General features: G+C 40.1%; 1 protein-coding gene across 7 annotated transcripts in view; it reads left to right on the top strand.

The window, feature by feature from the left end:
- Positions 1–27,812, top strand: part of AP4S1 (adaptor related protein complex 4 subunit sigma 1) — a 61,836-nt gene that overhangs the window by 14,029 nt on the left and 19,995 nt on the right. For 4 of the 7 annotated variants that reach the window (XM_086363783.1, XM_086363782.1, XM_086363781.1 and 1 more), the window contains exons 2-5: positions 16,245–16,454; positions 19,128–19,214; positions 20,186–20,254; positions 23,935–23,946. In XM_086363783.1, coding sequence (XP_086219909.1) covers positions 16,317–16,454; positions 19,128–19,214; positions 20,186–20,254; positions 23,935–23,946 — 306 coding nt within the window. In that variant the 5' untranslated portion in view covers positions 16,245–16,316. Of the gene's footprint in view, positions 1–3,137; positions 3,235–4,909; positions 4,944–16,244; positions 16,455–19,127; positions 19,215–20,185; positions 20,255–23,934; positions 24,017–27,812 lie in introns of all 7 variants that reach the window. The other 3 variants (XM_086363780.1, XM_086363779.1, XM_086363784.1) reach the window with 3 other exon arrangements.

Genomic DNA, 27,812 nt, shown 5'->3' with positions numbered 1-27,812 from the left:
ATGATTTTATAGAAACATTTTCCATAATTTGAGTTTTGCACTTTAATTTATAATTGTCTTTTCTATAGACTTAATAAGTTATATTAAGTTCTATTAAGAACTATTAATAGACATTTTTCTTTTTCTTTCCTTTTTTTTTTTGGCTGCATGGCATGTAGGATCCTATTTCCCTAATCAGGAATTGAACCTGGGTCCCCGTAGGGCACATTGAACTTATGACTGCCAGGAAAGTTGATAAACATTTGTATAAAGTAAGATTCCTCGGTGTCCCAGTGGGGTTTTGTTTATTTGTTTGTTTCTTTTTTGACATAAAACTGTAGGAGCCATCAGCAAATCAAAATTTAATTCTCAAGTCCTTTAGTTTGATCTGAATTTAAAATATGTAACATTGTATTTGACCTTGTAAGGGTACTTACACACTTATCACTTGAACCCTAACACAGAATATTTGAGGGAAAAATGTGCAAGAATAATCTATCTGCGTATGTCTTTCACAGTTTTCATTGGAAATCAGATGTTTAACAAGGTTTAACAAACCTAATTTAAGAAATGCAGAGTTAAGTTTATCAAAATGCAGAACATCTTGTTAGAAGTATTTCCAATCTGAGAAATAACTTGATACACCATTTTATGGGAGTGGAAAATAATACATAGTATTCCAAATCCTGAAAGATGATGCTGTGAAAGTGCTGCACTCAATATGCCAGCAAATTTGGAAAACTCAGCAGTGGCCACAGGACTGGAAAAGGGCAGTTTTCATTCCAATCCCAAATAAAGGCAATGCCAAAGAATGCTCAAACTACCACACAATTGCACTCATCTCACATGCTAGTAAAGTAATGCTCAAAATTCTCCAAGCCAGGCTTCAGCACTATGTGAACCGTGAACTTCCTGATGTTCAAGCTGGTTTTAGAAAAGGCAGAGGAACCAGAGATCAAATTGCCAACATCCGCTGGATCATGGAAAAAGCAAGAGAGTTCCAGAAAAACATCTATTTCTGCTTTATTGACTATGCCAAAGCCTTTGACTGTGTGGATCACAAGAAACTGTGGAAAATTCTGAAAGAGATGGGCATACCAGACCACCTGACCTGCCTCTTGAGAAATCTGTATGCAGGTCAGGAAGCAACAGTTAGAACTGGACATGGAACAACAGACTGGTTCCAAATAGGAAAAGGAGTTCATCAAGGCTGTATATTGTCACCCTGTTTATTTAACTTATATGCAGAGTACATCATGAGAAACGCTGGACTGGAAGAAACACAAGCTGGAATCAAGATTGCTGGGAGAAATATCAATAACCTCAGATATGCAGATGACACCACCCTTATGGCAGAAAGCGAAGAGGAACTAAAAAGCCTCTTGATGAAAGTGAAAGTGGAGAGTGAGAAAGTTGGCTTAAAACTCAACAATCAGAAAACGAAGATCATGGCATCCGGTCCCACCACTTCATGGGAAATAGATGGGGAAACAGTGTCAGACTTTATTTTTCTGGGCTCCAAAATCACTGCAGATGGCGACTGCAGCCATGAAATTAAAAGACGCTTACTCCTTGGAAGGAAAGTTATGACTAACCTAGATAGCATATTGAAAAGCAGAGACATTACTTTGCCAACAAAGGTTCGTCTAGTCAAGGCTATGGTTTTTCCTGTGGTCATGTGTGGATGTGAGAGTTGGACTGTGAAGAAGGCTGAGCGCTGAAGAATTAATGCTTTTGAACTGTGGTGTTGGAGAAGACTCTTGAGAGTCCCTTGGGCTGCAAGGAGATCCAACCAGTCCATTCTGAAGGAGATCAGCCCTGGGATTTCTTTGGAAGAAATGATGCTAAAGCTGAAACTCCAGTACTTTGGCCACCTCATGGGAAGAGTTGACTCATTGGAAAAGACTCTGATGCTGGGAGGGATTGGGAGCAGTAGGAGAAGGGGACGACAGAGGATGAGATGGCTGGATGGCATCACTGACTTGATGGATGTGAGTCTGAGTGAACTCTGGGAGCTGGTGATGGACAGGGAGGCCTGGTGTGCTGCGATTCATGGGGTCGCGAAGAGTTGGACGCGACTGATCTGATCTGATCTGATCTGAATCCTACTTCAGCCTGCTGGAGTTCCTCCTTACTGACACCTTGTTACATTACAGTATCAAATCCTGGAAGGAGCCTATCTGTAAGACCCCTAGACCTTTGCCTCCTCTCTAAATTAAGATATTAAATGTATTTATTAATGAAAAAATTCTATGAAGATTTTTAGTTGCTAAGCACAAATACTTAATTTGAGTGGCTGATTTTAACCAAACAATTTGGAATAAGATTAACTACCAGAAGTACCTCTTCACTATTTCTAGCCCACGCCCATGTTTTGTCGAAGTAAACATCTATTTCCCTTTTTTAAAGTTATTTTAAATTTCAGAATAAGTTACCCTGAACATTAAAGCCAAAAAGAATATAATTTTAGAAGAAAAATTTTTATTTTGATTTTGAAGGATGCCTGTTGTTACTCCATTTTGTGTAGTAATGGGAAAGTTGAGTCCGGTTACTTACCTGAAAGCAACTTTTCTATTCTAAGAAGAGTGGAAGGTAAGATAACAACCACAAGAACAGACTATGATCTCCAGCCTTTAACATTTTGTTTCCTTAAACTTTGCAGCTCCCACTACCACCAGATCCGATAGCACCTCCCTGGCAAATGACTAACAGTCTGTTCTCAATTCCTCCATCCCCCACTCCACACACACACACATGACTAATGAATAAAAATAAAACAAGTACTTTCAAACGGACAATGTAATGGTCTATTTATAGTATATAAAGTCTTCATCCTTAGTTTTTGAAATATGGCTTTTCTCCGTTGCTTTAATCACATTGCTGTATAGATACCCCTTGATTTAGGATAGAAAGTCTGATACTTGAACATCTCCAAAAATACAACATCTGTCCTTTTTAGTGAAACTTTCAGCTTGTCTCAGCTTTTATTTATGTATGTGTTTTAAATGTGTGTGAAGTGGTCTCTTGTTGTGGTTTTAATTTGCGTTTTCCTAAGGATTAATCATGTTTATGTACAAAAAACCATGCTTATTTGGATTTTAAATTCTTAAACCAGAATTCAGTGAGACTTTTTTTTTGTTTTTTTGGCCATGCTCCAGGGCATGCAGGATCTTAGTTCCCCTAATAGGGATTGAGCCTGTGCCCACTGCAGTGGAAGTGCAGAGTCTTAACCACTGGACCATCAGGGAAATTCTGGTAAGACTTTTTGATCAATTTACCAATATGGCTTTAGATCAAGATTTGAGAGTCACATGAAGCTTTAGAAAATGTTCAGATATACTACCAGGAAAATGGTAGACCAGACTATTAAGGTTTATTCTCAAAGTACTTTCATAATTTTTCTGCAAAATTGTCAGCTTCAGGGTTCCCACAAATCCTGAATTTGATTGAAATTTAACACTTTAAAATATTTTAATAATTTTAAAACTACTTAAGTAAAATAGCAGCCTGCAAGCAAAATAAGTCAAATGTGGTTGAAATATTTCGAGTGACCCATGGATTTAGCAGAAAGTGAAAGTTTCAGCTGAAGCTGCTGGAACATGCATTCTAAATCATAAAGGAGAGGTTTAGAGAGAGATAGGGAACAAGGAGGAGAATGGATGGAAAGAAAAGCAGATGGTGATGGATTTCTTGAAGGCAGATTTCCGTAGTCTTAGAACTTCAGGAGGAAGACTATGCAACCTACACTGGGGAAGAAGTCTTGAGGAGGAAAAAGGGGGATTCTGTGCTTTACGTTTCCTTCATCTCTTTAAGTCCTTACAAAAAAGCCTCTGAAGCAGCTGTCTTTATTACCCAGTTGGTAGATGAGAAAACTGAATTATCATAAAATTCCAGTAAGCAAAGAAACAAGCTGTTTCAGTGTATTAAAAAAGAATATATAACATATGAATTCCAAGGGAGGTGCTCCAAATTAGATGGAAATCTGCTACTGACCAGTATTGTTTCCTCTCATTTATGGATGGAGAAATTCAGCAACAGCTAAATAACTTGGAGGCCTATGGAATGAAAAAACATGGTGTGGCAAATAGTATCAAGCACTTGTTATGTATGTTTTTCCTGGGTTAGGCCATACTGATTAGATGCTCTCAGCACATCGATTTTGAAAAACAGTATGTATTTTAAAGAAGTATGGCATTTAGAAATGTCACAGTAAATGAAACAATAGCTTCATTATTAAACTTTTAGTTTTGAGTTGGCTAATTTTGTAAAAATATATAATGTAGCTCAACATTTTTTAAACAAACTCTTTTTATGTGTAACACATTAAGTAAGATATGTCTTAAAACTTAGGGAAGAAAGCAAAGTAAGGATGGAGAACTAAAATTGCCCCTAATTCTACCATCCAGATTTAATTTAACTGCTTCCTTTCATGCTTATTATAGTAGCCCTGAACTTTGTATAATATACATGTGCATATATAAGTTTAGTAAATTTACAAAGCTGTGTAGATATTACCATGCAATTAAATCCAGATTTTGAAGATTTCATCATCCTGAAAAGGAACCCCACCCTTGTTTTCCCCCAAAACTTTCTCTCCTGGCCCTAGGTAAGTATTAATATGCTTTCTATCTCTATAGATTAGCATTTTCTGGGCATTTCGTATTAATAGACTTTGTGCAATAGTATTTTGCATCTGGCTTCTTTCATTTAATGTAATGTTTTAAAGGTTCATCCATTTTGTATTAATAGCACAGCAGTATTGTTATCGAATAGGTTTCCCCTGTCTATAGATACACCACATTTCTTTTAATCCATTCATTAGCTGGTGGACATTTGGTTTGTTTCTATTTTTTGTCTATTAAGTGCGATGCTTTTATGAACATTCATGTACAAGTAATTTTTATGGATATATGTTTTCATTTCTCTTCAGTATATATTGAGAAGTAGAATTTCTGGATAATATGGTAAGTTCATGTTTAACTTTTTTAAAGAAACTGCCAAGTTGTTTTCCATAGGAGTTATAATATTTATGCATGATACAAAATTAGTACACAGAAATCGGTTACATTCCTAAACACTGACAGTGAACTATAAGAAGGAGAAATTAAGGAAACAGTCCCATTAATCGTCACATGAAAATTCCCTGTCAGTCCACTGCCCTTGCACTGGGGGTGAATGTGGGTTCCGTCCTTGGTTGGGGAACTAAGATCCCACAAGCCACAAGGCACAAAAAGAATAAAATACGTAGGGATAAACCTACCTAAGAGGTAAAAGACTTGTACTTGGAAAACCAGCGGACACTGACCAAAGGAACTGAAGATGACACAAAGAGATAGAAAGATACATTGTGTTCTTGGATGGGAGGAATCGATATTGTTAAAATGACCATACTACCCAAGGCAATCTACTGATTCAGTGCCATTCCTATCGAAATACCTGTGGCATTTTTCACAGAACTGGAACAAATAATTTAAAAATGTGTATGGAAACACAGAAGATCCTGGATAGCCTAGCCACTAGGCTACAAGGGAACCTCCTACATTTACAATAAATTTTAATTTATGAGAGTTGCAAAGATATTACAGAGAATTTCTGTATAGCCTCACCTATCTTCCCCAGTGTTATATTCTTGTGTTACTGTGGTACATTTGTCATAAAAAAACAACATAGGTAGCATTATTATTAACCAGACTCAGGCTGTTCATCAGTGTCCTTTTTTCATCAATGTTTTTCATCAATGTCCTTCTCTGTTCTGTGAGCCCCTGCAGGATACCATATTGCACTGTAGTCATTGTCTCCTTAATCTTCTCTGACCTGTGACAGGTCCTCCTGCCTTCTTTGTTCTTCATGATCTTGACTGTTTGGAGGAGTATAACTCAGATATTTTTTAAAACGTCCTCTAATGTGGATTTGTTGTATTTTCTCATCATTACAATGGGTTATGGGTTTAGGAAAGAATATCACAGAGATGAAGCATTCTCACCATGTCATATGGTGGAGGGATATGCCATCATTGATGATTTAGCCTTCATTACTTGCAGTGTGTGCCAGGTTTTCAATGCAAAGATACTTTTTTTTCTTTTAAGGCTTTTAGTGAATTTGTTACAATATAGCTTCTATTTTATGTTTTGGTGTTTTGACTGCAAGGCATGTGGGATCTTAGCTCCCCAACCAGGGATTGAACCCACACCCCCTGGATTAGAAGGTGAAGTCTTAACCACTGGACTGCCAGGGAAGTTCCTAAAGTTACTAGTTTCCATTCCCATCTTCTGTTTTTTGAAAGTGAATCACTGGGTTCAGCTCACTCAAATGGATGGGAGATGGGGTGGGGAATTAAGCTCCACCTCCTGCAATCAGATCAGATCAATCGTTCAGTCCTGTCCGACTCTTTGCGACCCCATGAACCGCAGCACGCCAGGCCTCCCTGTCCATCACCAACTCCCGGAGTTCACTCAGACTCATGTCCATCGAGTCAGTGATGCCATCCAGCCATCTCATCCTCTGTCGTCCCCTTCTCCTCCTGCCCCCAATCCCTCCCAGCATCAGAGTCTTTTCCAATGAGTCAGCTCTTCCCATGAGGTGGCCAAAGTATTGGAGTTTCAGCTTTAGCATCATTCCTTCCAAAGAAATCCCAGGGCTGATCTCCTTCAGAATGGACTGGTTGGATCTCCTTGCAGTCCAAGGGACTCTCAAGAGTCTTCTCCAACACCACAGTTCAAAAGCATCAGTTCTTCAGCGCTCAGCCTTCTTCACAGTCCAACTCTCACATCCATACATGACCACAGGAAAAACCATAGCCTTGACTAGACGAACCTTTGTTGGCAAAGTAATGTCTCTGCTTTTGAATATGCTATCTAGGTTGGTCATAACTTTCCTTCCAAGGAGTAAGCGTCTTTTAATTTCAGGCTGCAGTCACCATCTGCAGTGATTTTGGAGCCCAGAAAAATAAAGTCTGACACTGTTTCCACTGTTTCCTCATCCATTTCCCATGAAGTGATGGGACCGGATGCCATGATCTTCATTTTCTGAATGTTGAGCTTTAAGCCAACTTTTTTACTCTCGACTTTCACCTTCATCAAGAGGCTTTTTAGTTCCTCTTCACTTTCTGCCATAAGGGTGGTGTCATCTGCATATCTGAGATTATTGATATTTCTCTTGGCAATCTTGATTCCAGCTTGTATTTCTTCCAGTCCAGCGTTTCTCATGATGTACTCTGCATAGAAGTTAAATAAACTGGGTGACAATATACAGCCTTGATGTACTCCTTTTCCTATTTGGAACCAGTCTGTTGTTCCATGTTCAGTTCTAACTGTTGCTTCCTGACCTGCATACAAATTTCTCAAGAGGCAGGTCAGGTGGTCTGGTATTCCCATCTCTTTCAGAATTTCCCACAGTTTCTTGTGATCCACACAGTCAAAGGCTTTGGCATAGTCAACAAAGCAGAAATAGATGTTTTTCTGGAACTCTCTTGCTTTTTCCATGATCCAGCGGATGTTGGCAATTTGATCTCTGGTTCCTCTGCCTTTTCTAAAACCAGCTTGAACATCAGGAAGTTCACGGTTCACATAGTGCTGAAGCCTGGCTTGGAGAATTTTGAGCATTACTTTACTAGCGTGTGAGATGAGTGCAATTGTGCAGTAGTTTGAGCATTCTTTGGCATTGCCTTTATTTGGGATTGGAATGAAAACTGCCCTTTTCCAGTCCTGTGGCCACTGCTGAGTTTTCCAAATTTGTTGGCATATTGAGTGCAGCACTTTCACAGCATCATCTTTCAGGATTTGGAATAGCTCAACTGGAATTCCATCACCTCCACTAGCTTTCTTCATAGTGATGCTTTCTAAGGCCCACTTGACTTCACATTCCAGGTTGCCTGGCTCTAGGTCAGTGATCACACCATCGTGATTATCTGGGTCATGAAGATCTTTTTTGTACAATTCTTCTGTGTATTCTTGCCATCTCTTCTTAATATCTTCTGCTTCTGTTAGGTCCATACTATTTCTGTCCTTTATCGAGCCCATCTTTGCATGAAATGTTCCTTTGGTATCTCTGATTTTCTTGAAGAGATCTCTAGTCTTTCCCATTCTGTTGTTTTCCTCTATTTCTTTGCATTGATTGCTGAAGAAGGCTTTCTTAATCTCTTCTTGCTATTCTTTGAAACTCTGCATTCAGATGTTTATATCTTTCCTTTTCTCCTTTGCTTTTCACTTCTCTTCTTTTCACAGCTATTTGTAAGGCCTCCCCAGACAGCCATTTTGCTTTTTTGCATTTCTTTTCCATGGGGATGGTCTTGATCCCTGTATCCTGTACAGTGTCACGAACCTCATTCCATAGCTCAGTATCAAAATGTATGTTTGGGATTCTTCTGTCCCATTTATTTATTTAAATCGGTCTGTACTCATGTATGGGGCTTCCTAGGTGGCATAGTGGTAAAGAATGCTCCTGCCAATGCAGGAGATGTGGGTTCAGTTCCTAGGTCAGAAAGATCCCCTGAAGAAGGAAATGGCAACCCACTCCGGTATTCTTGCCTGGAAAATTGCATAGACAGGAGAGCCTGGCGGGCTACAGTCCATGGGGTCACAAAGAGTTGGATGGATACGACTAAGTGACTGAACTCGCATGCAGGCACTCGTGTATACTTATTTTATACTTTGGGTTATAATCCAGTAGTATGTTATTTGCTAGTCACATCTTTCTAGTTTTGGCTATTGGAAGCTCTTCCACATTGTCTGATGTATCAGTCTGGCTCTTCTTAGCACGTTTATTGTGATATAATTCACATAGCATAAAGATCATCCATTTACAGTATGTTATTCAATTCTTTTAGTGTACTCATATATTTGTGCAACCATCACCATGACCCCACATTTCTCAGAACTCACCCTTCAAGCCTGCATCCCCTGGCAACCCTTTATCTACTTTCTGTCTCTGTAGATTTGCCTGCTCTGGACATTTCATATAAATAGACTGTGTCCTCTTTGTGACAGCTTCTTTCAGTTTAGCACGGTGTTTTTAAGGTTCATCTGTTTGGTATCTTTTTATTTTTGTTTTTTTGTTGTTGTTGTTGTTTGTTTTATTTCTTGTTTTTGCATGGTTTCTGTCTGGCCTTTTTAATCTTTATTCAGATGTTCCTTCTACATAGTTTTAATCATATGGGTATAAATTTGGTGTTCTGCTTTTGTGACTTAACATTATGTTGTCCGTATTTTCTCACTCATCTCACAATCTGCATATTTTAATAGTAAAAGGACACCTAGTTAGTATTCATTTAACATGATTCTTAGTTTGTAGTGTCTGGGCTTGTTTCATTTTTCACTACTGTAAATGATATTGCTTTAAACTTTTTCATGCATATGGATTTTTAATTATACCTTAGGATAGATCCCCAAGACTAAAATGCTTGAGTTGAAAAGTAGAATCATTTTCATGATTTTTTTTGTTGCATTCTACCAGGTTACAATATAGAAGACTTACAAGTTAATTGTGGTGGTGTTCATGCCAAGTCATGGCTAACTCTTTGCGATGCCATGGACCGCAGCAGGCCAGGCTTCCTTGTCCTTCACTACTCCCGGAGTAGTCCATTGAGTCGGTAATGCCATCCAACCATCTCATCCTCTGCTGCCCCCTTCTCTTCCTTCCTGTAATCTTTACCAGCATCAGGGTCTTTTCCAATTAATAACAAATTAAGAGATCACTTATAATATATATATATATATACACACACACACACACATATCTGTCTCCTTATATAACCTTATCAGCACTTTTTTCTAATTTAACACACATAAAGGAAGGAAATAAAAGAAGTCAGCGTGCTAAATATTTTACAAGAACTGTATTATTACTTCATTTAATCCTTGCCACCACTTTGTAAGTTAGTTATTATTCTCAGTTGACAGTGCAAGGACTGAGTGCCAAATGCCCTTGGAGTTATAGCCAAAGGGCAGATACCAAAGATCAAGTGGTAGAAGATTATAGACATTCAAACCATTTCATTAAGAACTGAGCCCAGAGTGGGAAAGGGAGCCAAGTCACTGGGCTAATGGGACAAAGACCCAGGAAGGCCTAAGCTAGATTGGTTCAATAGGAGGTCTCTCTCTTTTTTTGCCAGTGCTGGGTCTTCCTTGCTGTGCACAGGCTCTAACTGTGGTGAGTGAGGGCTGCTCTTTGTTGCAGTGCACCGGTTTCTCATCGCAGTGCCTTCTCTTGTGGAGCATGAGCTCTGGATGCGTGGGCTTCACTAGTTGCAGCTGGTGGGCTCTGGAGCGTGGACTCAGTAGTTGTGGCGCGAGGGCTTAGTTGCTCCGTGGCATGTGGGATCTTCATGGACCTGGGATCCAACCCATGTCCCTTGCATTGACGGGCAGATTCTTATCCACTGTACCTACAGGAAAGTTCAACAGGAAGTCCTTTTGATGCATTCAAAAATACATCTCTTGGACTTCCCTGCGGTCCAGTAGTTAAGAATCTGCCTGCCAGTGTAGGGGACACGGGTTCAATCCCTGATCTAGGAACTTCCCACATGCCATGGGGAGATCTGAAGTATAAACTTCAGTTAATAATAACGTATCAATTTCATTAATTGTAACATAAGAAAATTACGACCAATCTAGACAGCATATTAAAAGGCAGAGACATTACTTTGCCAACAAAGGTCCGTCTCATCAAGGTTTTTCCAGTAGTCATGTATGCTGCTGCTGCTGCTAAGACACTTCAGTTGTGTCCGACTCTGTGCGACCCCATAGACAGCAGCCCAATAGGCTCCCCTGTCATGTATGGATGGACTATAAAGAAAGCTGAGCGCCGAAGAATTGATGCTTTTGAACTGTGGTGTTGGAGAAGACTCTTGAGAGTCCCTTGGACTGCAAGGAGATCCAACCAGTCCATCCTAAAGATCAGTCCTGGGTGTTCATTGGAAGGACTGATGTTGAAGCTGAAACTCCAATACTTTGGCCACTTGATGTGAAGAGCTGACTCATTTGAAAAGATCCTGATGCTAGCAAAGATTGAAGGCGGGAGGAGAAGGAGATGACAAAGGATGAGAAGGTTGGATGGCATCACTGACTCAATGGATATGAGTTTGGGTAGACTCTGAGAGTTGGTGATGGACAGAGAGGCTTGGCGTGCTGAAGACCATGGGGTCGCAAAGAGTCGGACACGACTGAGCGACTGAACTGAACTGATGTACCGTACTAACTAAAATGTTGATAATAGGGGAAACTCTTTGTGGAGTATATGAGAACACTCTATATGTTGAAATTTTTTGTGTGAATCTAAAACTGTTCTAAAAAATAAAATCTATTTGACTGAAAGACATCAGTGGGCCACAGCTAGCAATTTTTCCTCAATATTTTATTATGATGATATTCAAATATACTGCAAAGTTGAAAAGAATTTCACAGTGATTTCTCATATACTTGCCACTCCATTCTACCATTAATCTTTTACTATTTCATTCATACCTCAGTATCTATGGGGGATTGGTTCCAGGGCTCCCACACATACCAAAATCTGTGAACGCTCAGGTTCCTTATGTAAAATGGTGTCATGTTTGCATACAACCTACACACATCCTTCGTATACTTTAAAATAATTTAAAGTAATCTAGAAATAGCTCTAAATTACTTATAATACCTGATACAATGTAAATGCTACATAAATAGTTGCCATTGCACAGCATATTCAAGTTTTGTTTTTTGTAACTTATTAGAATTTTTTTCCCAAATACTTTCAATCTGTGGTTGGTTGAATATGTGGATACAGAAACCACAGATCTAGAGGGCCAACTATACTTACTTTATCATACACCTAACTGTCTATCTATCTATCTACCTATCCATTAATTTATCTTAGTTTTTTGGTGTAAATTATAGGGAGTTTCCTGGTGGCCTCGTGGTTAGGGTTGTGGGCTTTCTCTGCAGTAGCCCCGGGTTCAATCCCTGGTCAGGGAACTGAGATCCCTCAAGCCACACAGCATGCCCCCCCCAAATAAAGTAAATTATAGACATCAATACATTTCCCCCAAATACCTCAGCATATGTATCATTAACTAGAGTATTAGTTTCTTTTTATGTAAAATTTGTATATAATAAACAGTAAATCTTTACATTTGGTGAGTTTTGAAAAAAATTCATGTCTGTGTAATCCAAACTCCCCACAACTGCATTTTTTTTTTTTACACAATGAAATGTCATGGAAGATAGAGTACAGTCCACAAAATGTGAGCAAGTATTGTTTTACGAACTTCTGCTCGAATATGTATGTACCCATATATGTAAAATATGTCACAATGTAAAATATATCACAAGAAAGTGAAACTCATTGGTCTGGTAGGGGAACTCAGAATGTAATTGAATAGTGACTATTTAGGGTGACAGATTTTGTAAAATGCAGTGATGGTTTAAAAGAAAAGATAGCCAACATTTTGTGGTTAGAAAGAGAGATTGGGATAGCCAGGAAAGGCTTGTCTCAGGAAAAGGTGATATATTATCATAATGATGTGGGCCCAAACTTACGTAGCACTCACTTGATGCCAACTGCCAAACACTGTTCCAAGAATGTTACATGTACTAACTACTGCTCACAGCCTAGAAGGTCTAATAGTGTTAACATTATTCCCATTGTACTTCAGATTGAGTACGGGAAGATTAAGTAATTTGCCCAGAATCACAAGGCTAATAAGTAGTAGAGCCAGTCAAATTCTGTCTAGTTAGTTCATGCTTTTGACTATTACACTCTGTGAATACTATATAATTTTGGGGCATGGAAATTGGCTTTTTAACTTGAGAGATTTTATTTCAGTCACTTTCATGGGGCCAGAAAAAAGTTTTTGTCTGATATTACCTGAGTGTATGTGTGTGTTTTACAATATTGTGATTCTGGGGTACATAGAAAGCATTTAGATCTCGAAAGGATGTTATTGTTCAGTTGTGAAGTTTCATGTCTGACTCTTTGCAACCCCATGGCTATAGCCTGCCAGACTCCTCTGTCCATGGGGTTCTCCAGGTAAGAATACTGGAATGGGTTGCCATTTCCTTCTCCAGGAGAGCCATCATCAAATATCATCTTTGTTTCTAGAAAATTCCTGCTCTACTGTTTTCAAGTAGTGAATTGTTTAGTATTTTCCAAAGTAATTGTGCAGCTGCTTTAGAAAAGATAATGTTGAGTTGATCATTCCCACAGCTACCTGAAGTTGATGCTTATTAAGCTTAAATGAACATTTAATGACACTAATATACCAAGTGAGATAGAGGCAACATGATAAATTAAAGGCAGCATTATATTATGAGTCAAGAGAGCAGAATTCAGGACTTCACTCTACATCTCAGGTTACTGGTTTTCCCATAAAGGGAGGGCACATCAGAGATGACAGATACAAGGTACGTATGTTGCCACACCCTGCTTCCTAACCCGAAGCTGACATTACTAATTATTCATGACATCGTTTTGTTCAGAACCTGAAAACAGCTTCAGAATCCTTCCCAGCACAGTGCTCGAAGCACTTAGTACAGTTAATCACAGTTGGCACCCAAGTTGAAATGTGTTTATCGTCTTTGGAGATGGCGACTATAAAGATTCTTCCAGTTCTAGCTCCCAGAAATACATCATCAGAAATATAAAAACTGTGCTCAATTCAATATTTACTTCCATCCTTCCAATCTCTCTTCTCTCTAAGCATTGTTTACGTCATGTAGGGGGCTCGTATTCTGCTGTGACTCTACCAGCCTCCCCTAAACTTGGCCTGTAGGCATGCTAGCACCCTCTGTGTAATGTCTTTCCCAGTAAAGTTTCCTTTCTTTATTCTTCCTTGATTTTTCATGTACATTCACACAGGTTCTTGGGTGTAGCATCTCGTAACTTCTTGGCAGTCAGAACCTCTTCCCCAGCCTGTGTGTTGTTGAAGGCAAAGATTATTAAGAGAGGAAGTTCATCCCTGCCCCCTGACCACTCCCAGCACTTGTCTAAGCATATTCCTTCTTATTGCCCTACCCTGGTTTCATAGTTATTTAATCTCCCTCCTCCCTCATAATCAGTAACCAGGGAAGGTGCTTAAGTCATTCATCTTAAGTTCTCAAACATGTACCTGTCTCCGAGTCTCTGCAATGTATATTTTGGTGTTGTATATTTTATAATACAAATAGTTTACAGTTTTGCTTGTCCACTTTATTACCACTGTGTAATCCTACAGTTGTAAATTGTGTAATTGTTTATGAGCATGCAAAAAAAAAATGATGTATTTCAGTCTTTAGATGCCTTCGGCTACTATTTTCAAATCTTGCGTGCTAATGAGTGTCAGTTCAGCGCGTCCTTGTTGGTCACCCTTTCTCTTGAAGTCAGTGGGAAGAAATGGTGTGCTTACAAGGTAGAAACCAATTTGATCCTTTGGTGTAGCATCTTAATGGGGTCATTTTACATCTCATTTTACCACTTAATGCAGCTAGGGCATTTAAAGTCGAAGGTTTGGTCATGAGTACCTTTGAGACAATATTTTTTTTTTTTTTGTCATTTACCCAGCAGTTGGAATCCAGGGTATATTTCTAACTTTTTTAAAGATGGTTTTAAAATAACTTTGCTGAAAGGGAGTAAAAGAAAGGATGGTAATCGTAATTTATTAGTCATCTGCCATAATTTACTGGCAGTCATTTGTAAGGAGAATAAAAGCAGCACTTACTGCCAGATGATTAAATAACACAGAGGATGTTGCAATCCCACCTGCAATAGTGAGTTTATCTTCCTGGAACAGAGAGTGAATGACCGCAGGCCCCCCTGCTCCCCCACCCACCCACTCCACCCGCCCTGGCCCTGCTGTCAAGTCCCCAGCTGAGCCGGTCTAGATGGCATCCTGTTCTTTGTGAATGCAGCAGCCCCAAGCTTTGCCAACCTGGATCCGGTTCTAACCTGCTCTTAATGTTTGGAATTGTTATGAGATAACCACCTGTGTGTCAGGGTTCAGGATACGAGAGATGAGCTGGGAGGGCAAAAATATAATATAAAACTTAGTTCAAGTATTATAATCTGTTGCAACTCTTCTGTAAAATTATTCCAGTTTTTAAAATTTCACTTAAGTACTAACTATGCTTAACCTTAGTCTTTTGCACTGATTTTCAAAGATATTGCAAAATGTGAATATGATACTATGGTATTGGCTTTAGATGAGACAGCTCTGATGCTCGTGATGAAGGAACTGGCCATCGGTCAATATTGTGTGCTTCTGCGCTGATTATTTGGAAAACTAGTTAAGTATAAGAACAATGAACATGAGCTGCATTATAGCTGAGTTGGAAATAAAACCGCGAGCATGAACCCCTAGGAGTAGGAGTGTTAGGGGTCTGTCTTGTCCTCTGAGCTGTGTCTCATCCCTGACACACAGTCATCCAGGGACGCTGGGCGCCATAACATCCACAGAATTCAATTTGCTTGTCTTTGAAATGGGAATGACAGAAGTCCCTGCTGCAGAAAACTGTGAGAACTAAATAATGTACGTAAACTGCTCAGTACAGGACCTTGTAGGACTTGTTGTAGGACCTTGTTTGAGGACTTTGACAAATAATTGATGTTACTGTGGCTCCCAGCACTAACAAAAGAAGAACTTCAGTATAGATCCTATCTCCACTGTCCATAGAATAAAGTTCATATTCCTTAGCATCACTTCTAAAGCCAATTTTATCTTATGTGAGCAGCTCAGCTTCCTATGACCATTCTTCTGCCCCTTGACCTGCAACCAAAGTGAACTTTCCCAGAGCTTTCATTCCCCTAATTTCTGTGCCCCAGAGTCACTCCCTCTGGGTCATTCTTCAAGGTCTTGCTTAAATGCCCGTCTCTGGGAAGCCGTTCCCAACTCTCCGGTGATGCTCCTTGCCCCTCCCTTTTGTGCACCAGAGAAGTTTGCCTGTCCCAGTAAAACTTACCACTTTGTGATGCTGTTACTTACTTACCTGCCCAGCACCTTCACTAGGTGTCACGATCGGAAGATCAGAAATCATTACTTCTTCATCTCCATAATCTCTTTCTGGTGTTTGACACGTAGTTGGCACCCGAGAAGATTGATGAAACAATGGAATGAATATGAGTAGAAGCACTGTGGATACTCAAAAATGTTTTTGGAGGATAACTAATGAAAATTTATTTATTAAAACCTCATTTAGTTCACAGGAGTGAAGACCAATGTTATCAGAAGACATTTTACTTCTGGTTTATCTGTGGAACACATTTAATACGATTCTTGAGGAATTTGATCTTGTCTTTCTGTTGTTCTTTTTGTCCTTCAGGTTCTGGTTACAGCCACCCCTTGCCATATCTTTTGAATTATACTTGGAAAAATAGTGGCTAGAGGAAAAAAAATGATAAAGTTTTTCCTCATGGTGAATAAACAAGGGCAGACCCGACTTTCTAAGTACTATGAACATGTGGAGATTAATAAGCGTACGCTTCTGGAAACAGAAGTCATAAAGAGCTGTCTCTCTCGATCCAATGAACAAGTAAGTCTGATTCTCTCTTTCATCTCTGCATCCAACTCAGTGTGGCAGATTTGTTATTACTGAGTCTCAAGGGCCATCGTTTTCTTTGAACCCCATTCTTTCAATAGCTATTAGAGAAAATAACAAATGAAGTGAAATGAAGACTGGCGCACAGCTCTCTTTACATCCCCTTAAGGAAAATAAAAGCAAAGAAAACCAGGGAAAGTCTTGGGTTCGTATTTAGGTCAGCATATTTGTCTCATTGCACTATGGAAGTGGCAAATATACTCCTGCTAATAGACATACCTTCTTTTTTTGTTCATGAGAACTGAGCCCTTGGAACTCTCAGGAGTGCCTGTAGCAGATGGCTTTCTTTAAGCCAAAAGATGAGGTCAAATGACCAGGATAGAGGGAGATACTCAAGACCCACTTTGTGCCAGAGGATAATAACATGATTCTCGTGTGGAGGGGGGTGTTTTTTATTCTGCTTATCATTTTTATAAATTTACCACCAACATAAAACTGGAACAAGTAATTTAAAAACAAAACAAACTTGATTTGAACTTGTCTTATTATATAGATGAGAGAAATGAAAGTGGGCAAATGCATGTGAAATAACTAATCGATCCATTCTGCCAAAATTGAGGTTAAATTGAATCATTAAAATAATACTAAATGGAAATTTAAAAAACGGAGCCTACTTTTACAAGGGATTTTAATTGGAGAATTACTTAGTCCACGCCCTAAACTTGGAATCCTTTGGAAATCATGGAGCAAACTAAGGCAAAATCAGAAAGCCTATATAAATCACCCATTAATTTGCCATTTCTCCATTTCACTGACTATGTAGAAAGGCTGCTTGTAGGAACCACTGGTAAGTCATAAAATATTAAGGTACATCAGTACTTAAAAGTGACGCATAGACACTGTGTTTCCCTTGGCTTCTAAATTGATTTTCCAGTCGGAATATCTCAGAGTCCTCTTTGAATTACTGCTTTGGCCTGCCATGGCACACACTGCTTTATGTAGTTGTCAAAAGGAAACTGAAACTATTAAAGAACTGTGTTAATAGCCATAGACTTTAAGTAAGGGTAAACAGACTGAAGAAGCATTTCTGTTTGAATCTTTCTATACAATGCAGGCACTCCACAATTTCAAACATCATTTTCACTGATAGGTTACCCTCTGAAATATATGCTTTGGAATAAGTATACCGTTAGATACTTTTGAAGCATTCTAAATTATCTTAGATCTTAAAGGGAACCCAAAAGTAACACAGTCTCAGCTTCATTTTTATTTTATCCACAAAGGTGCTTTGATACTTTTTTTTTGAATGTCAGAAACTCCTGAGAGGCTTTGAAAAATGTTTCTCAGTTCTTTCAAATAGTAAGTGATTCCTTGAAAGATCTGTCTGAGCAGAATTATACTGGCTCTGCAGTGAACCTAAAGCTGTAGAATGGTCCTGGATTTAATGGTTTTTATCCTAATTGCAAATAAAAGCCTCAAACCCTTCCATTATATAGATTGTGGAATGGCTTCCCATGGAAAAAACGCCATAATCAAAGCTTGCAGCTTCAGGAATTCCCTGGCAGTGCGGTGGTTAGGCAGAGAAGGTAACGGCACCCCACTCCAGTATTCTTGCCTGGAAAATCCCATGGATGGAGGAGCCTGGTAGGCTGCAGTCCATGGGGTCGCTGAGTCAGACATGACTGAGCGACTTCACTTTCACTTTTCACTTTCATGCATTGGAGAAGGAAATGGCACCCCACTGCAGTGTTCTTGCCTGGAGAATCCCAGGGACGGCGGAGCCTGGTAGGCTGTCGTTTATGGGGTCACACAGAGTCAGACACAAATGATGCGACTTAGCAGCAGCAGCAGCAGTGGTTAGTACTCTTCCCTTTCATTGCCATGCCCATGGTTTTGATCCATGGTCAGGGAACTAAGATCCTACATGCCACACAGTGTGGTCAAAAAAAAAAAAACCTTGAAGCTTCATTCCCAAGTATATCTGAATGTCATAGAGCAACATATCCCAGTGCAAAAAGTGATACAGTTCTTAATCACGTTTGGTCAAGCAAACCCAAAAGTCTAAAGGAAGGGCAACACTGTACCTTCATCCTGCTGGTTGAATTCCTATCCACCCAGCATCTTCCTCTCCCTCTTTATATAATGACATGAGGGGAGAGATGAATGGGAAGTGAGTTGTTTTCTCCACTAGTCAATAGTGGTAAGTTATTTATTAATTCTTATAAAGCACTATTTACAATGGATGATTTTTGTTTCATATCTGTCACATAAAAACCACCTTTAAATAATTTTTAAAAAGAGCCTGTGCTGTGCTGTGCTTAGTCGCTCAGCCATGTTCTGACTCTTTGCAAACCCATGGACTGTAGGTCGCTAGGCTTCTCTCTCCATGGAGATTATCCAGACAAGATTCCTAGAATGGGTTGCCATGCCCTCCTCCAGGGGCTATTTCCAACCCAGGGACCTAACTCCTGTCACTTACATCTCCTGCACCGGCAGGCAGGTTCTTCAGCACTGGTGCTACCTGGAAGCCCCGTGTAACATCACAGTGTTGTATATTTCTAGGAATGTGTTGACAGATACTCAGATCAGAACCTAGAATTATGCACACCATTTTGAAGACATCCCTGTCAACCTTAGGAATTAATATCTAATTGTGTTTTTGTCTAGTGTTCTTTCATTGAATATAAAGACTTTAAGCTGATATACCGGCAGTATGCAGCTCTCTTCATTGTGGTTGGAGTTAATGACACAGAGGTAAGATAATAGAAAAGCTTATGGAAAATATAAGAAAATTAGGAATAACAGTCTGCTTTTTATTCTGCTTTAAATTGACATTTTCTGCCCCACTTACCTCCATAAGCATCATCTTGACTCTGGAAGGATATTGTTTTGTTTGTTTGTTCTTTGTTTTAAGGGTATTGGGTTTTTGTCAAGGCTGGGAAAGCTATGTGGAAGAGAGAAACCAGGATTTTTCTTGGATTAGATGAGTAGCTTGTGAAGAAGCATGAGACCACAGAATGCCTTCCTGGACCGTAAGCAGTGCCAGTTTCCTGCCCTCGTTCTGTGTGGCACAGGGGGGCCACCAAGCCAAGGGTAGAGGCCAGACAGTTGTGGTGTTCAACCTCGGCTGACATGACAGAAGCCAGAGCAGACTGTGAACATGAACACCTCGCGATTACGTCTCATCAGATGTAGTTCGCCTTTTCAGAAATGTCAGTCTCAGATCAATAGCCCCTGTGGCCATGGAATGCCTGAAAAGGGTGTTTAAGATCTAAAATACTTGGAAATCTCAGTTGATTGTTTTTCACCCATGCACCAAACTTTGAAACAGTTCCCCATCTTCTACAGATAGCAAAGTGACAACATGAAGACCCTGAAGGAAAAAACCAACTGGCTTTAGCCATTCATTGGTCTTGAAGTCAGGGAGTAAACCTCCAAGTTCTAATCACTAGACTCAATCTAGTTTCAATGCAGCCAGAGTCATCACGGACTTCTCAAAAAATCTTAGAGGTTAAGGTTTTCTACATTTCCCCTGTTGATAAGCTTCTTTTAAACAAATAAGTCCTAGAATATTTCTGAATATTTGTCCATAGGAAGCTACTTTGCTCACATTGTCTGTTTACCAAGCCAAATGCTCTAAAACCTGGCTGCTGACGCGGCGGCTCCATGTCTCTTTTCCCATACGTCACACTGAAATTATTTACACCATTCCTTTTCTATTTCAGAACGAGATGGCAATTTATGAATTCATCCATAACTTTGTGGAAGTTTTAGATGACTACTTCAGCCGAGTGGTAAGTTTAATGACTTAAAACGGTTTTCATCCTTTGCCCAATTTCCAAGAAATAGGCCTGTATAAAAAACATGTGTTAATATAGAACTTTAATGTGTAAAAGTTAAATGATGCCAGATTTTCTTTACCTTTCCTTCTGGCTCATCCAAAGTGTTAGAAACTATGCTGTGTCTAGATCTCTATACAGAGCCAGTTGTATAAGACTAAGAACCTCTTGTGTCTTTCTCTGTTAAGATACTTTGCTATATACATCAATCCCTTCTTCTTTCTTCTGCGTCCCTTCCTAGGACACCAAGACCCTTGTAGTTTAGGGTTCATTTCCATCAGAACCAGCTCCCCTCAAGGAAAACATGAGTTCCTTTCCAATGTCCCTTATTTTAACAGTTGTACTGAAATGTAACTTAATGATACACAATTCCCCTTCAAAGTGTATAGTTTTTAGTATGTACCCAGAGTTGTGAAACCATCACCACAAAGTTTAAAAATATTTCGCCAAAAAGAAACACCGTACCCATTAGCATTTCTCTCCCACTTATCTACTCCACTTGCTCCAAGCCCCAGATAATCTCTAATCTACTTTCTGTCGCTATAGGTTTGCCTATTCTAGACATTTTATATAAATAGAATTATATGAAGTTCAATAATATGTGGTTTTTATGACTGAATTTTTTACTTTAGCATAATGTTTTCAAGACATTGATCACGTTGTGATGTCTGTCAGTACACCTTTCCTTTTTATTGCTGAATAATATTCTATTCTATGGATATACAATATTTTGTTAATTCATTCTTCAGTTGATGGACATTTGGGTTATTTATGCTTTTTGTCCATTATGAGTAATACCTCTATGAACGCTTGTATATGCATTCTTGTGTGGAATCATGTTTTCAGTTCTCTTGGGCCTCTACCTAGGAGTAGAATTGGGGGGTGATATGGTAACGCCATGTTTATCATTTTGATGAAACTGTTTTCAAAAATGGTTCCATGATTTAAATTCTCACCAGCAGTATATGAGAGTTCTAATTCTCCACATCCTCACCAAACCTTATTATCTGTGTTTTGATTATAGTCATCCCAGTGGGTATGAAATGGTATAAATAAATTGTGAGTTTTATTTGCTTTTCACTAATGGATAACAGTGTTGAGCATCTTTTCATGTGTTTATTGGCCATCTGTATATCTTCTTTGGAGAAATGTTTGTTCACACCCTTTGCCCATTTTTCAGCTGCATTATTTGTCTTTTTTATTGTTGAGTTGTGAAAGTTCTTATTGTAGTCTGAGTATAAATCTCTTATCAGACATGACTTGAAAATGCTGTCTCCATTCAGTGGTTTTCTTTTCACTTTCTTGATGCTGTCTTTTGAAACACAATAGTTCTTAATTTTGAAGAAGTTAAATTATTCTGCTGCTTATGTTTTGGTGTCATGTCTAAAAAGGCTTTTGCCTGACCTAAGGTCATAAAGATTTACTCTTTATGGGTTCTTTTCTTTTTTCCCCAACTCAGACCTTATTGATTTCAATGTTATATTTGTTTCATTTATATAATAGTTTTAGCTTCTACTTTTAGGTCTTTGAGCCATATTGAGTAATTTGTGTATATGGTTTGAAGTGGGGGGTCTCACTTCATGTTATATCCAGTTGTCTGTGTGCCATTTGTTGATAAGACTATTCTCCCCACCCCACCTCCATTTAATTGTCTTGGCACCCTTGTCAAAAAAATCAATTGACCATAAATGTAAGGCTTTATTTCTGGATTTTCCGTTCTGGTCTTCTGTATGTTTCTGTATACAGATCTGTATGTTTATCCTTCTGCCAGGACCACTATATCTTGATGACTATAGCTTCGTGGTTAGTTTGAAATCCAACAGTCTTTTAAAAAAGAATCAGTGAAAATGTTTTATTCTGCTACCATAGGCTTTCCTGAGACTTGCTTAGACATTTTTAAGAAGCAGTAGTGACACAGGCTAATTTTTCAAAACTCTTTTGTTTATTTCATTTTGCTGTTAAATAAAGAGATTAGGAAGGAACTGTTTCCAAGCTGCTTCCTCTTGAGGCAGTGAGTGGAATCTGCTCCATAATTAGTAATCTTGAGTGCACTATAGGGCAAAACATTGAAAGTTGTATCTTCAGCCTAACTCCTAACGCCACAAGTAAAGTTTGGCAAACCCCTTCTTTGTGGGGCAATCACCTAGCCAGTTTTCATTGCCTTTATGCAGTTTGTTCTCAGTTTGAAAAATATGGTTCCTAGACCAGTAACATAGGTATTATGTGGGAATCTCTTAGAAAGATAAACTCTTGGCCTACCCCAGACTATTGAATCAGTCTGGGTTGAGGTGCTGCAAACTGTGTTTTAACAAGCCTTCCAGGTGATTCTGAAGCCTGCTTCAGTTTGAGAGCCACTGTCTTAATGCATGAGGCTTGTTGTCAGCCGTTTCCTAATTCAACGGTTGGAGCTGGGAAGCGGCTGAGTGGCGTGTGACACGGTAGTGCATCCAGCTAGGAAGGCGCTGGTGCCCTCCAGAGCTGAAAGAGATGCTTATCTCTTGACAACCACTCTGTTAAGACAGACTGGTTGCAAGTCAGGGTCTGTGATTCAGAGCTGGCCATGGTTAGCCACTTTGAGAGAACACCTATCAAGTAGAATATAATTTCCCCAAATAGCAATATTTTAAACCTGGGAGAATGAAGAGTTGGTCCAAGCACTATCATTGCTAAGGTTTGTAAAATTATGATATTCAGTAACTGAGAATAAATAGCAGGTTGCTGGATGATAGCTTTTATTTTTGGGAGAGAGTCAGTGACCACATAAACCACAGGAGTGAAGGTTAGAATTTAATTTAAGCCAGGTGATTATACAGGACTTGGATAGTACTAAGGGATGACCCGGTTTAGGATGACAGTAGCAAAAAGAAGAGAAGGAGGAGAGAGAAGAGTGCCATGGGAAATAAAAGAAAATCCACCCCACTCCTGGAGAATGCCTTGTCATCTAAGATTTATTTTTAGGTTTGTGAGTTTTAAACTTTCTTTCTTGGTCTATTTTTAATCTTCGGAGTTTCCAGATCTTAAATTTGGAGATCAGTCTCATGCTGTCTGGGTTGAAAGAAGCATCTTAGCATCATGTTTCAATACAGAGCCAGCCCAGTTAGCTTCAAAAGAGGCAGGACTTAATGTATCTGTGTCATCATTTGTGGATTTGCCATAATTTGTGAACTAGTCCTTCCTTTGATAGACACCTAGCTTGTTTTCAGTAATTTGCTACTATAAATAACATTACCCTGGATATCCTAGCACACATCACTGTGCCATTATCTAATTGTTTCCTTAGGATAAACTTCTAGAAGTAAGACTGATGGATTCAAACTGTGCACGTTATTACATTTTTTGATATACATATCAAATTACCTATGTTCTCTAAAGGTTGAATTAGTGTATTCCCTCTACACTCTAAAAGTGAATTGTCCTGGCCTATAAATGTCCTCCAAACGGCAGCCTATTTTTTTTTTGAATCACCATCCCAAACTCAGGGCCTCTGTGGGCTCCAGCTTCTGCTTATAGAGCAGCCTCTCCCCGCTGCTTCCAGGCTGGCGGCCAGAGCAGGCGCTGTCTCTGCTAAGCGACAGGGTCTCTGCATTGTGGCCCAGTGTCTCCTTCTCATCCTTGGACTCTTTTCTCTTTTCCAGAGTGAACTAGATGTATCCTTTTTCAGTGCTGTGAGCCAAGTTTTCCACACTAGCTGGCAAAGGACAGGCTAGTCCTGATCAGGTAAGTGCCAAAGGCCGGGAATCCAGTATCCGGAAGACTCACCATCAATAGCTCTGACAGGACATAGAGGTACGGGCTATTTGCAGAAACCCTCTACCCTTTTGCACCACAATTCTTGTGTTTTTCATACAGGGCAATGCTATGATGGTGTTTAATGATCACTGTTATATACTAATTTAACTTACATATATGGAATAGACTTTTTCAGAATTCAAATAAAACAGCCAGAAAGGGCTTGGTCTGCCTACAGAGAATGGATTTTCATGGCTCCAGGTATAAATCTCCAGAAATTCCCCACATGATCAAGAAGGCTTCCAGGGATGATAAACTGGAAAGTTAAAGAAATTGCCTGGCTTGTGTTCATTTCCTTTTATAGCAGAGGAAATTCTCCTTTTCTTCTCTTCTCCCTTTTAAATCAAAGTATCCAAGGGGCCCAAGAACAGCATGATTTGCTTAGAATACTGCTGATTTTGGCAGGAGCCCACCGACCTTTGTGTGAGTGCTCTGGAGGCAAGTTGTCTTTTAATTTTTACTTAAGAAATCCGCTTACCACTTAAAAGCAATAAATGGAATAGTTCTTTGAGAAAACATTAGGCTTGAATCTAAAATAGTAATATTAATTATAATAAATATATATTAATTATAGCAGTTATGTATGTATATGTACATATGTGCTGTGCTTAGTCGCTCAATTGTGTCCAACTCTTTGCAACCCCATAGACTGTAGCCCGCCAGGCTCCTCTGTCCATGGGGATTTTCCAGGAAAGAATACTGGAATGGGTTGCCATGCCATCTTCCAGGGGATCTTCCCCACTCAGGGATTGAACTCAGGTCTCCCCCATTGCAGGTAGATTCTTTATCTTCTGAGCCACCAGGGAAGCCCATATATACATATGCTGCTGCTGCTAAGTTGCTTCAGTCATGTCCGACTCTGTGCGATCCCATATACGGCAGCCCACCAGGCTCCCCCCTCCCTGGGATTCTCCAGGCAAGAACACTGGAGTGGGTTGCCATTTCCTTCTCCAATGCGTGAAAGTGAAGTCACTCAGTCGTGTCCTACTCTTCGCGACCCCATGGACTGCAGCCTACCGGGCTCCTCCGTCCATGGGATTTTCCAGGCAAGAGTACTGGAGCGGGGTGCCATCACCTTCTCCGATACACACACACACACACACACACACACACATATTAGAAACCTATGTCCAGCACCAGTATGCCAGTATATTCTGGGGAAATGGCCATTTACCTTTTACTCTTGATAGAAATTGGCATGTTGATAAAGTTTATTTGCAGGCTGTGTTTGGAAGCCTCTGTAAGTTAACCAGGGAAATCTGAGTGCCCTCTAGTGGTGAGTGACCTAAATCTGTGGTCCTTTTGACCTAGGAGACCCAAGACCAGGCTGTATATTTGGGTGTATTTTTATTCAGCATGTAATATTCCATTTTAACTAAATCTTTTAAAGCCATTCAAAATAAATCTCTTTCTCCTTATATAGGGGAATAATAAAAATGCCTTTTGATTTAAGAAGTAATGGCACTGATGATAAAGAATCCACCTGCCAATGCAGGAGACTTGAGAGACACAGGTTTGATCCCTGGGTTGGGAAGATCCCCTGGAGGAGGGCATGGCAGTACACTCCAGTATTCTTGCCTGGAGAATCCCACGGACAGAGGAGCCTAGTGGGCTACAGTCCATAGTGTCACAAAGAGTCAGACATGACTGAAGCCACTTAGCATGCACGCACAGTAAGTTAGCAAAAGCATTTAATAGATATTTTGCCAGAAATACACCCAGGTTCTGCTTTCAGTCCTGCCACCAATTGGGTGTGTGTATCAGACAAAACACACAAACTCCTCATCTCAGAATGATGGAATTAAACTGGAAGAGCTTTAATACCCTCTCAGCTTTAGTGTTTGATGTTGCCATGACTCTAGGTAACTGAGCTGAGTTGCCTTACACCTAGAGCAGGGTGGGAGAGTCTTTCAAGTCTAGATATGCAGAATTCAAGTGAGTCACATGTAGTAGGGCGTGTATTATATTTGGATTCATTGTATTGATGTGTCTTATATACTGACTAGGTGTTTATTGGAAGTAGAGATGGGTTTGTCTTTGTATCTGTCTGAAGTGAAGAAGTGAAGTGAAGTTGCTCAGTCGTGTCCAGCTCTTTGCAACCCCATGGACTGCAGCCTACCAGGCTCCTCGGTCCATGGGATTTTCCAGGCAAGAGTACTGGAGTGGGTTGCCATTTCCTTCTCCAGGGGATCTTCCCGACCCAGGGATCTAACCCGGGTCTCCCACGTTGAAGGCAGACACTTTACCATCTGAGCTTCCGGTCAATGTAATAGAGCTCCAGCATTCTTGTTTGAATTTAATTTTCACACTAAAGCACACGATTTCTGTCTCTTCCTATCATTTTAGTTAGCTTCATTTTTGCCTTCTCTTCCTCTCTGACCTACTTAACCTATTTACTGTCCCTCAGCAGTTACTTAGGCACATCCACTTGACAGATGAGGAATTTTTCATCACTTAGAGAAGGGAGCTAAGTCTGCAGATCTGGAAGTGTCTGTCTGAACTTGAGGTGAAATTCACGTGGCCCTCCCGTGGTCTAAAAGCACAGCAGCTGGCAGGGCAGGGGCATCGGTCTTCTACTGACCTTCTTAAAGGGTTTCTACCCTCAGCCATCTGAAAAAAAGTCACATTATCAATCCACAACTCTATTCTGCCTCATACATAGTTCTGTTTAAACTGTCGCATCAAAGATATCCAGGGAAGACTTCTTCACACCAGGTTTTAACAGGAAGACAAGGGAGCCCTTTAGAGGTGCCACCCATAGACATCTTGCATCAGCGCTCTGGTAGCTTGTACCTGGGAACCTGCCAGAGCAACCAACATTGTGCCCGGAAAGTAGCTTCCTTGGGCCTTAAAACGTTGAACCAGCAGCTGACCCAGTTGCAACCTGGAGCCAGCTACCCGGAACAGGTCATGACCTTTGTGTTTGCTTAGATTAGGAAAGCCTTCCGTGTCAGTCCATACAGGCACAGACATGATTTAACCTCACGGAATTCCCAAGAAGCTCTTTACTCACAGTCTCACTCCAGAGACGTTACCACCCTGTAGCTTTTAAAGGAGGGGGCGGTTTTCTAGAGCCTGCAGGGTTAGACACTAGGAAATTCAAAGTACCATTTACATATCTCCCTAGTACGGGCTTGTTCTACTTCTGGTAAGACTAACGTCATAGAACAAGGCAGATGGAATGTTAAAAAGAAACGACCTAAGCTCCAGAAATCAGGACAGAGATTCTGGCTTGTTGAAAACCCTTCTACTGAGTGGGACCTCTCTGTTGCAGAGTAGTGTCGGGTAGGGCAGCCTGCACCCCAGGGACCAGGCAAGACGGTGACCTAAATCATTCGTGTTGCGCTGCAGCAGCTCCTGTTCCCTCTTTGCATTCCACTCTGCCCGCCTGTGGGGCTGGTTGGTGCCTGAGGGCTGCTCTCAGGAAAGTCTGCCCTACCTGATATTTGGTAGATTGATTAAAGACTTCAAATTCCATGAATCAAGGTAGTTCTTAGAAACCAACTGATGAGCCTCTCAAAATGTGTTCAGCTCCAGAGCCCCGGGTTTGCTGAACTCTCCAGACAATTCATAATTCGAAGGAGCAGTTCGAGCCCCCTTCTGCTAAACTGTCAGAGGGTGGCACCAATGAACAGCGCTGTGTGGGAAAAGCCCAGTTCCTCCCCAGCTCGGTGCACACCTGCTGTGTGTGAAGGCACCAGAAACCTTGAGACCCCTTTGGTAT

The sequence above is a fragment of the Bos grunniens genome, chromosome 21, assembly GCF_055505025.1.
Source record: "Bos grunniens cultivar Pamir isolate PY7600 chromosome 21, Bosgru_T2T1.0, whole genome shotgun sequence".
Classification (NCBI taxonomy): domain Eukaryota; kingdom Metazoa; phylum Chordata; class Mammalia; order Artiodactyla; family Bovidae; genus Bos; species Bos grunniens.
Note: the sequence above shows the minus strand (reverse complement) of the source record. Positions and strands in the feature narration are given on the sequence as shown.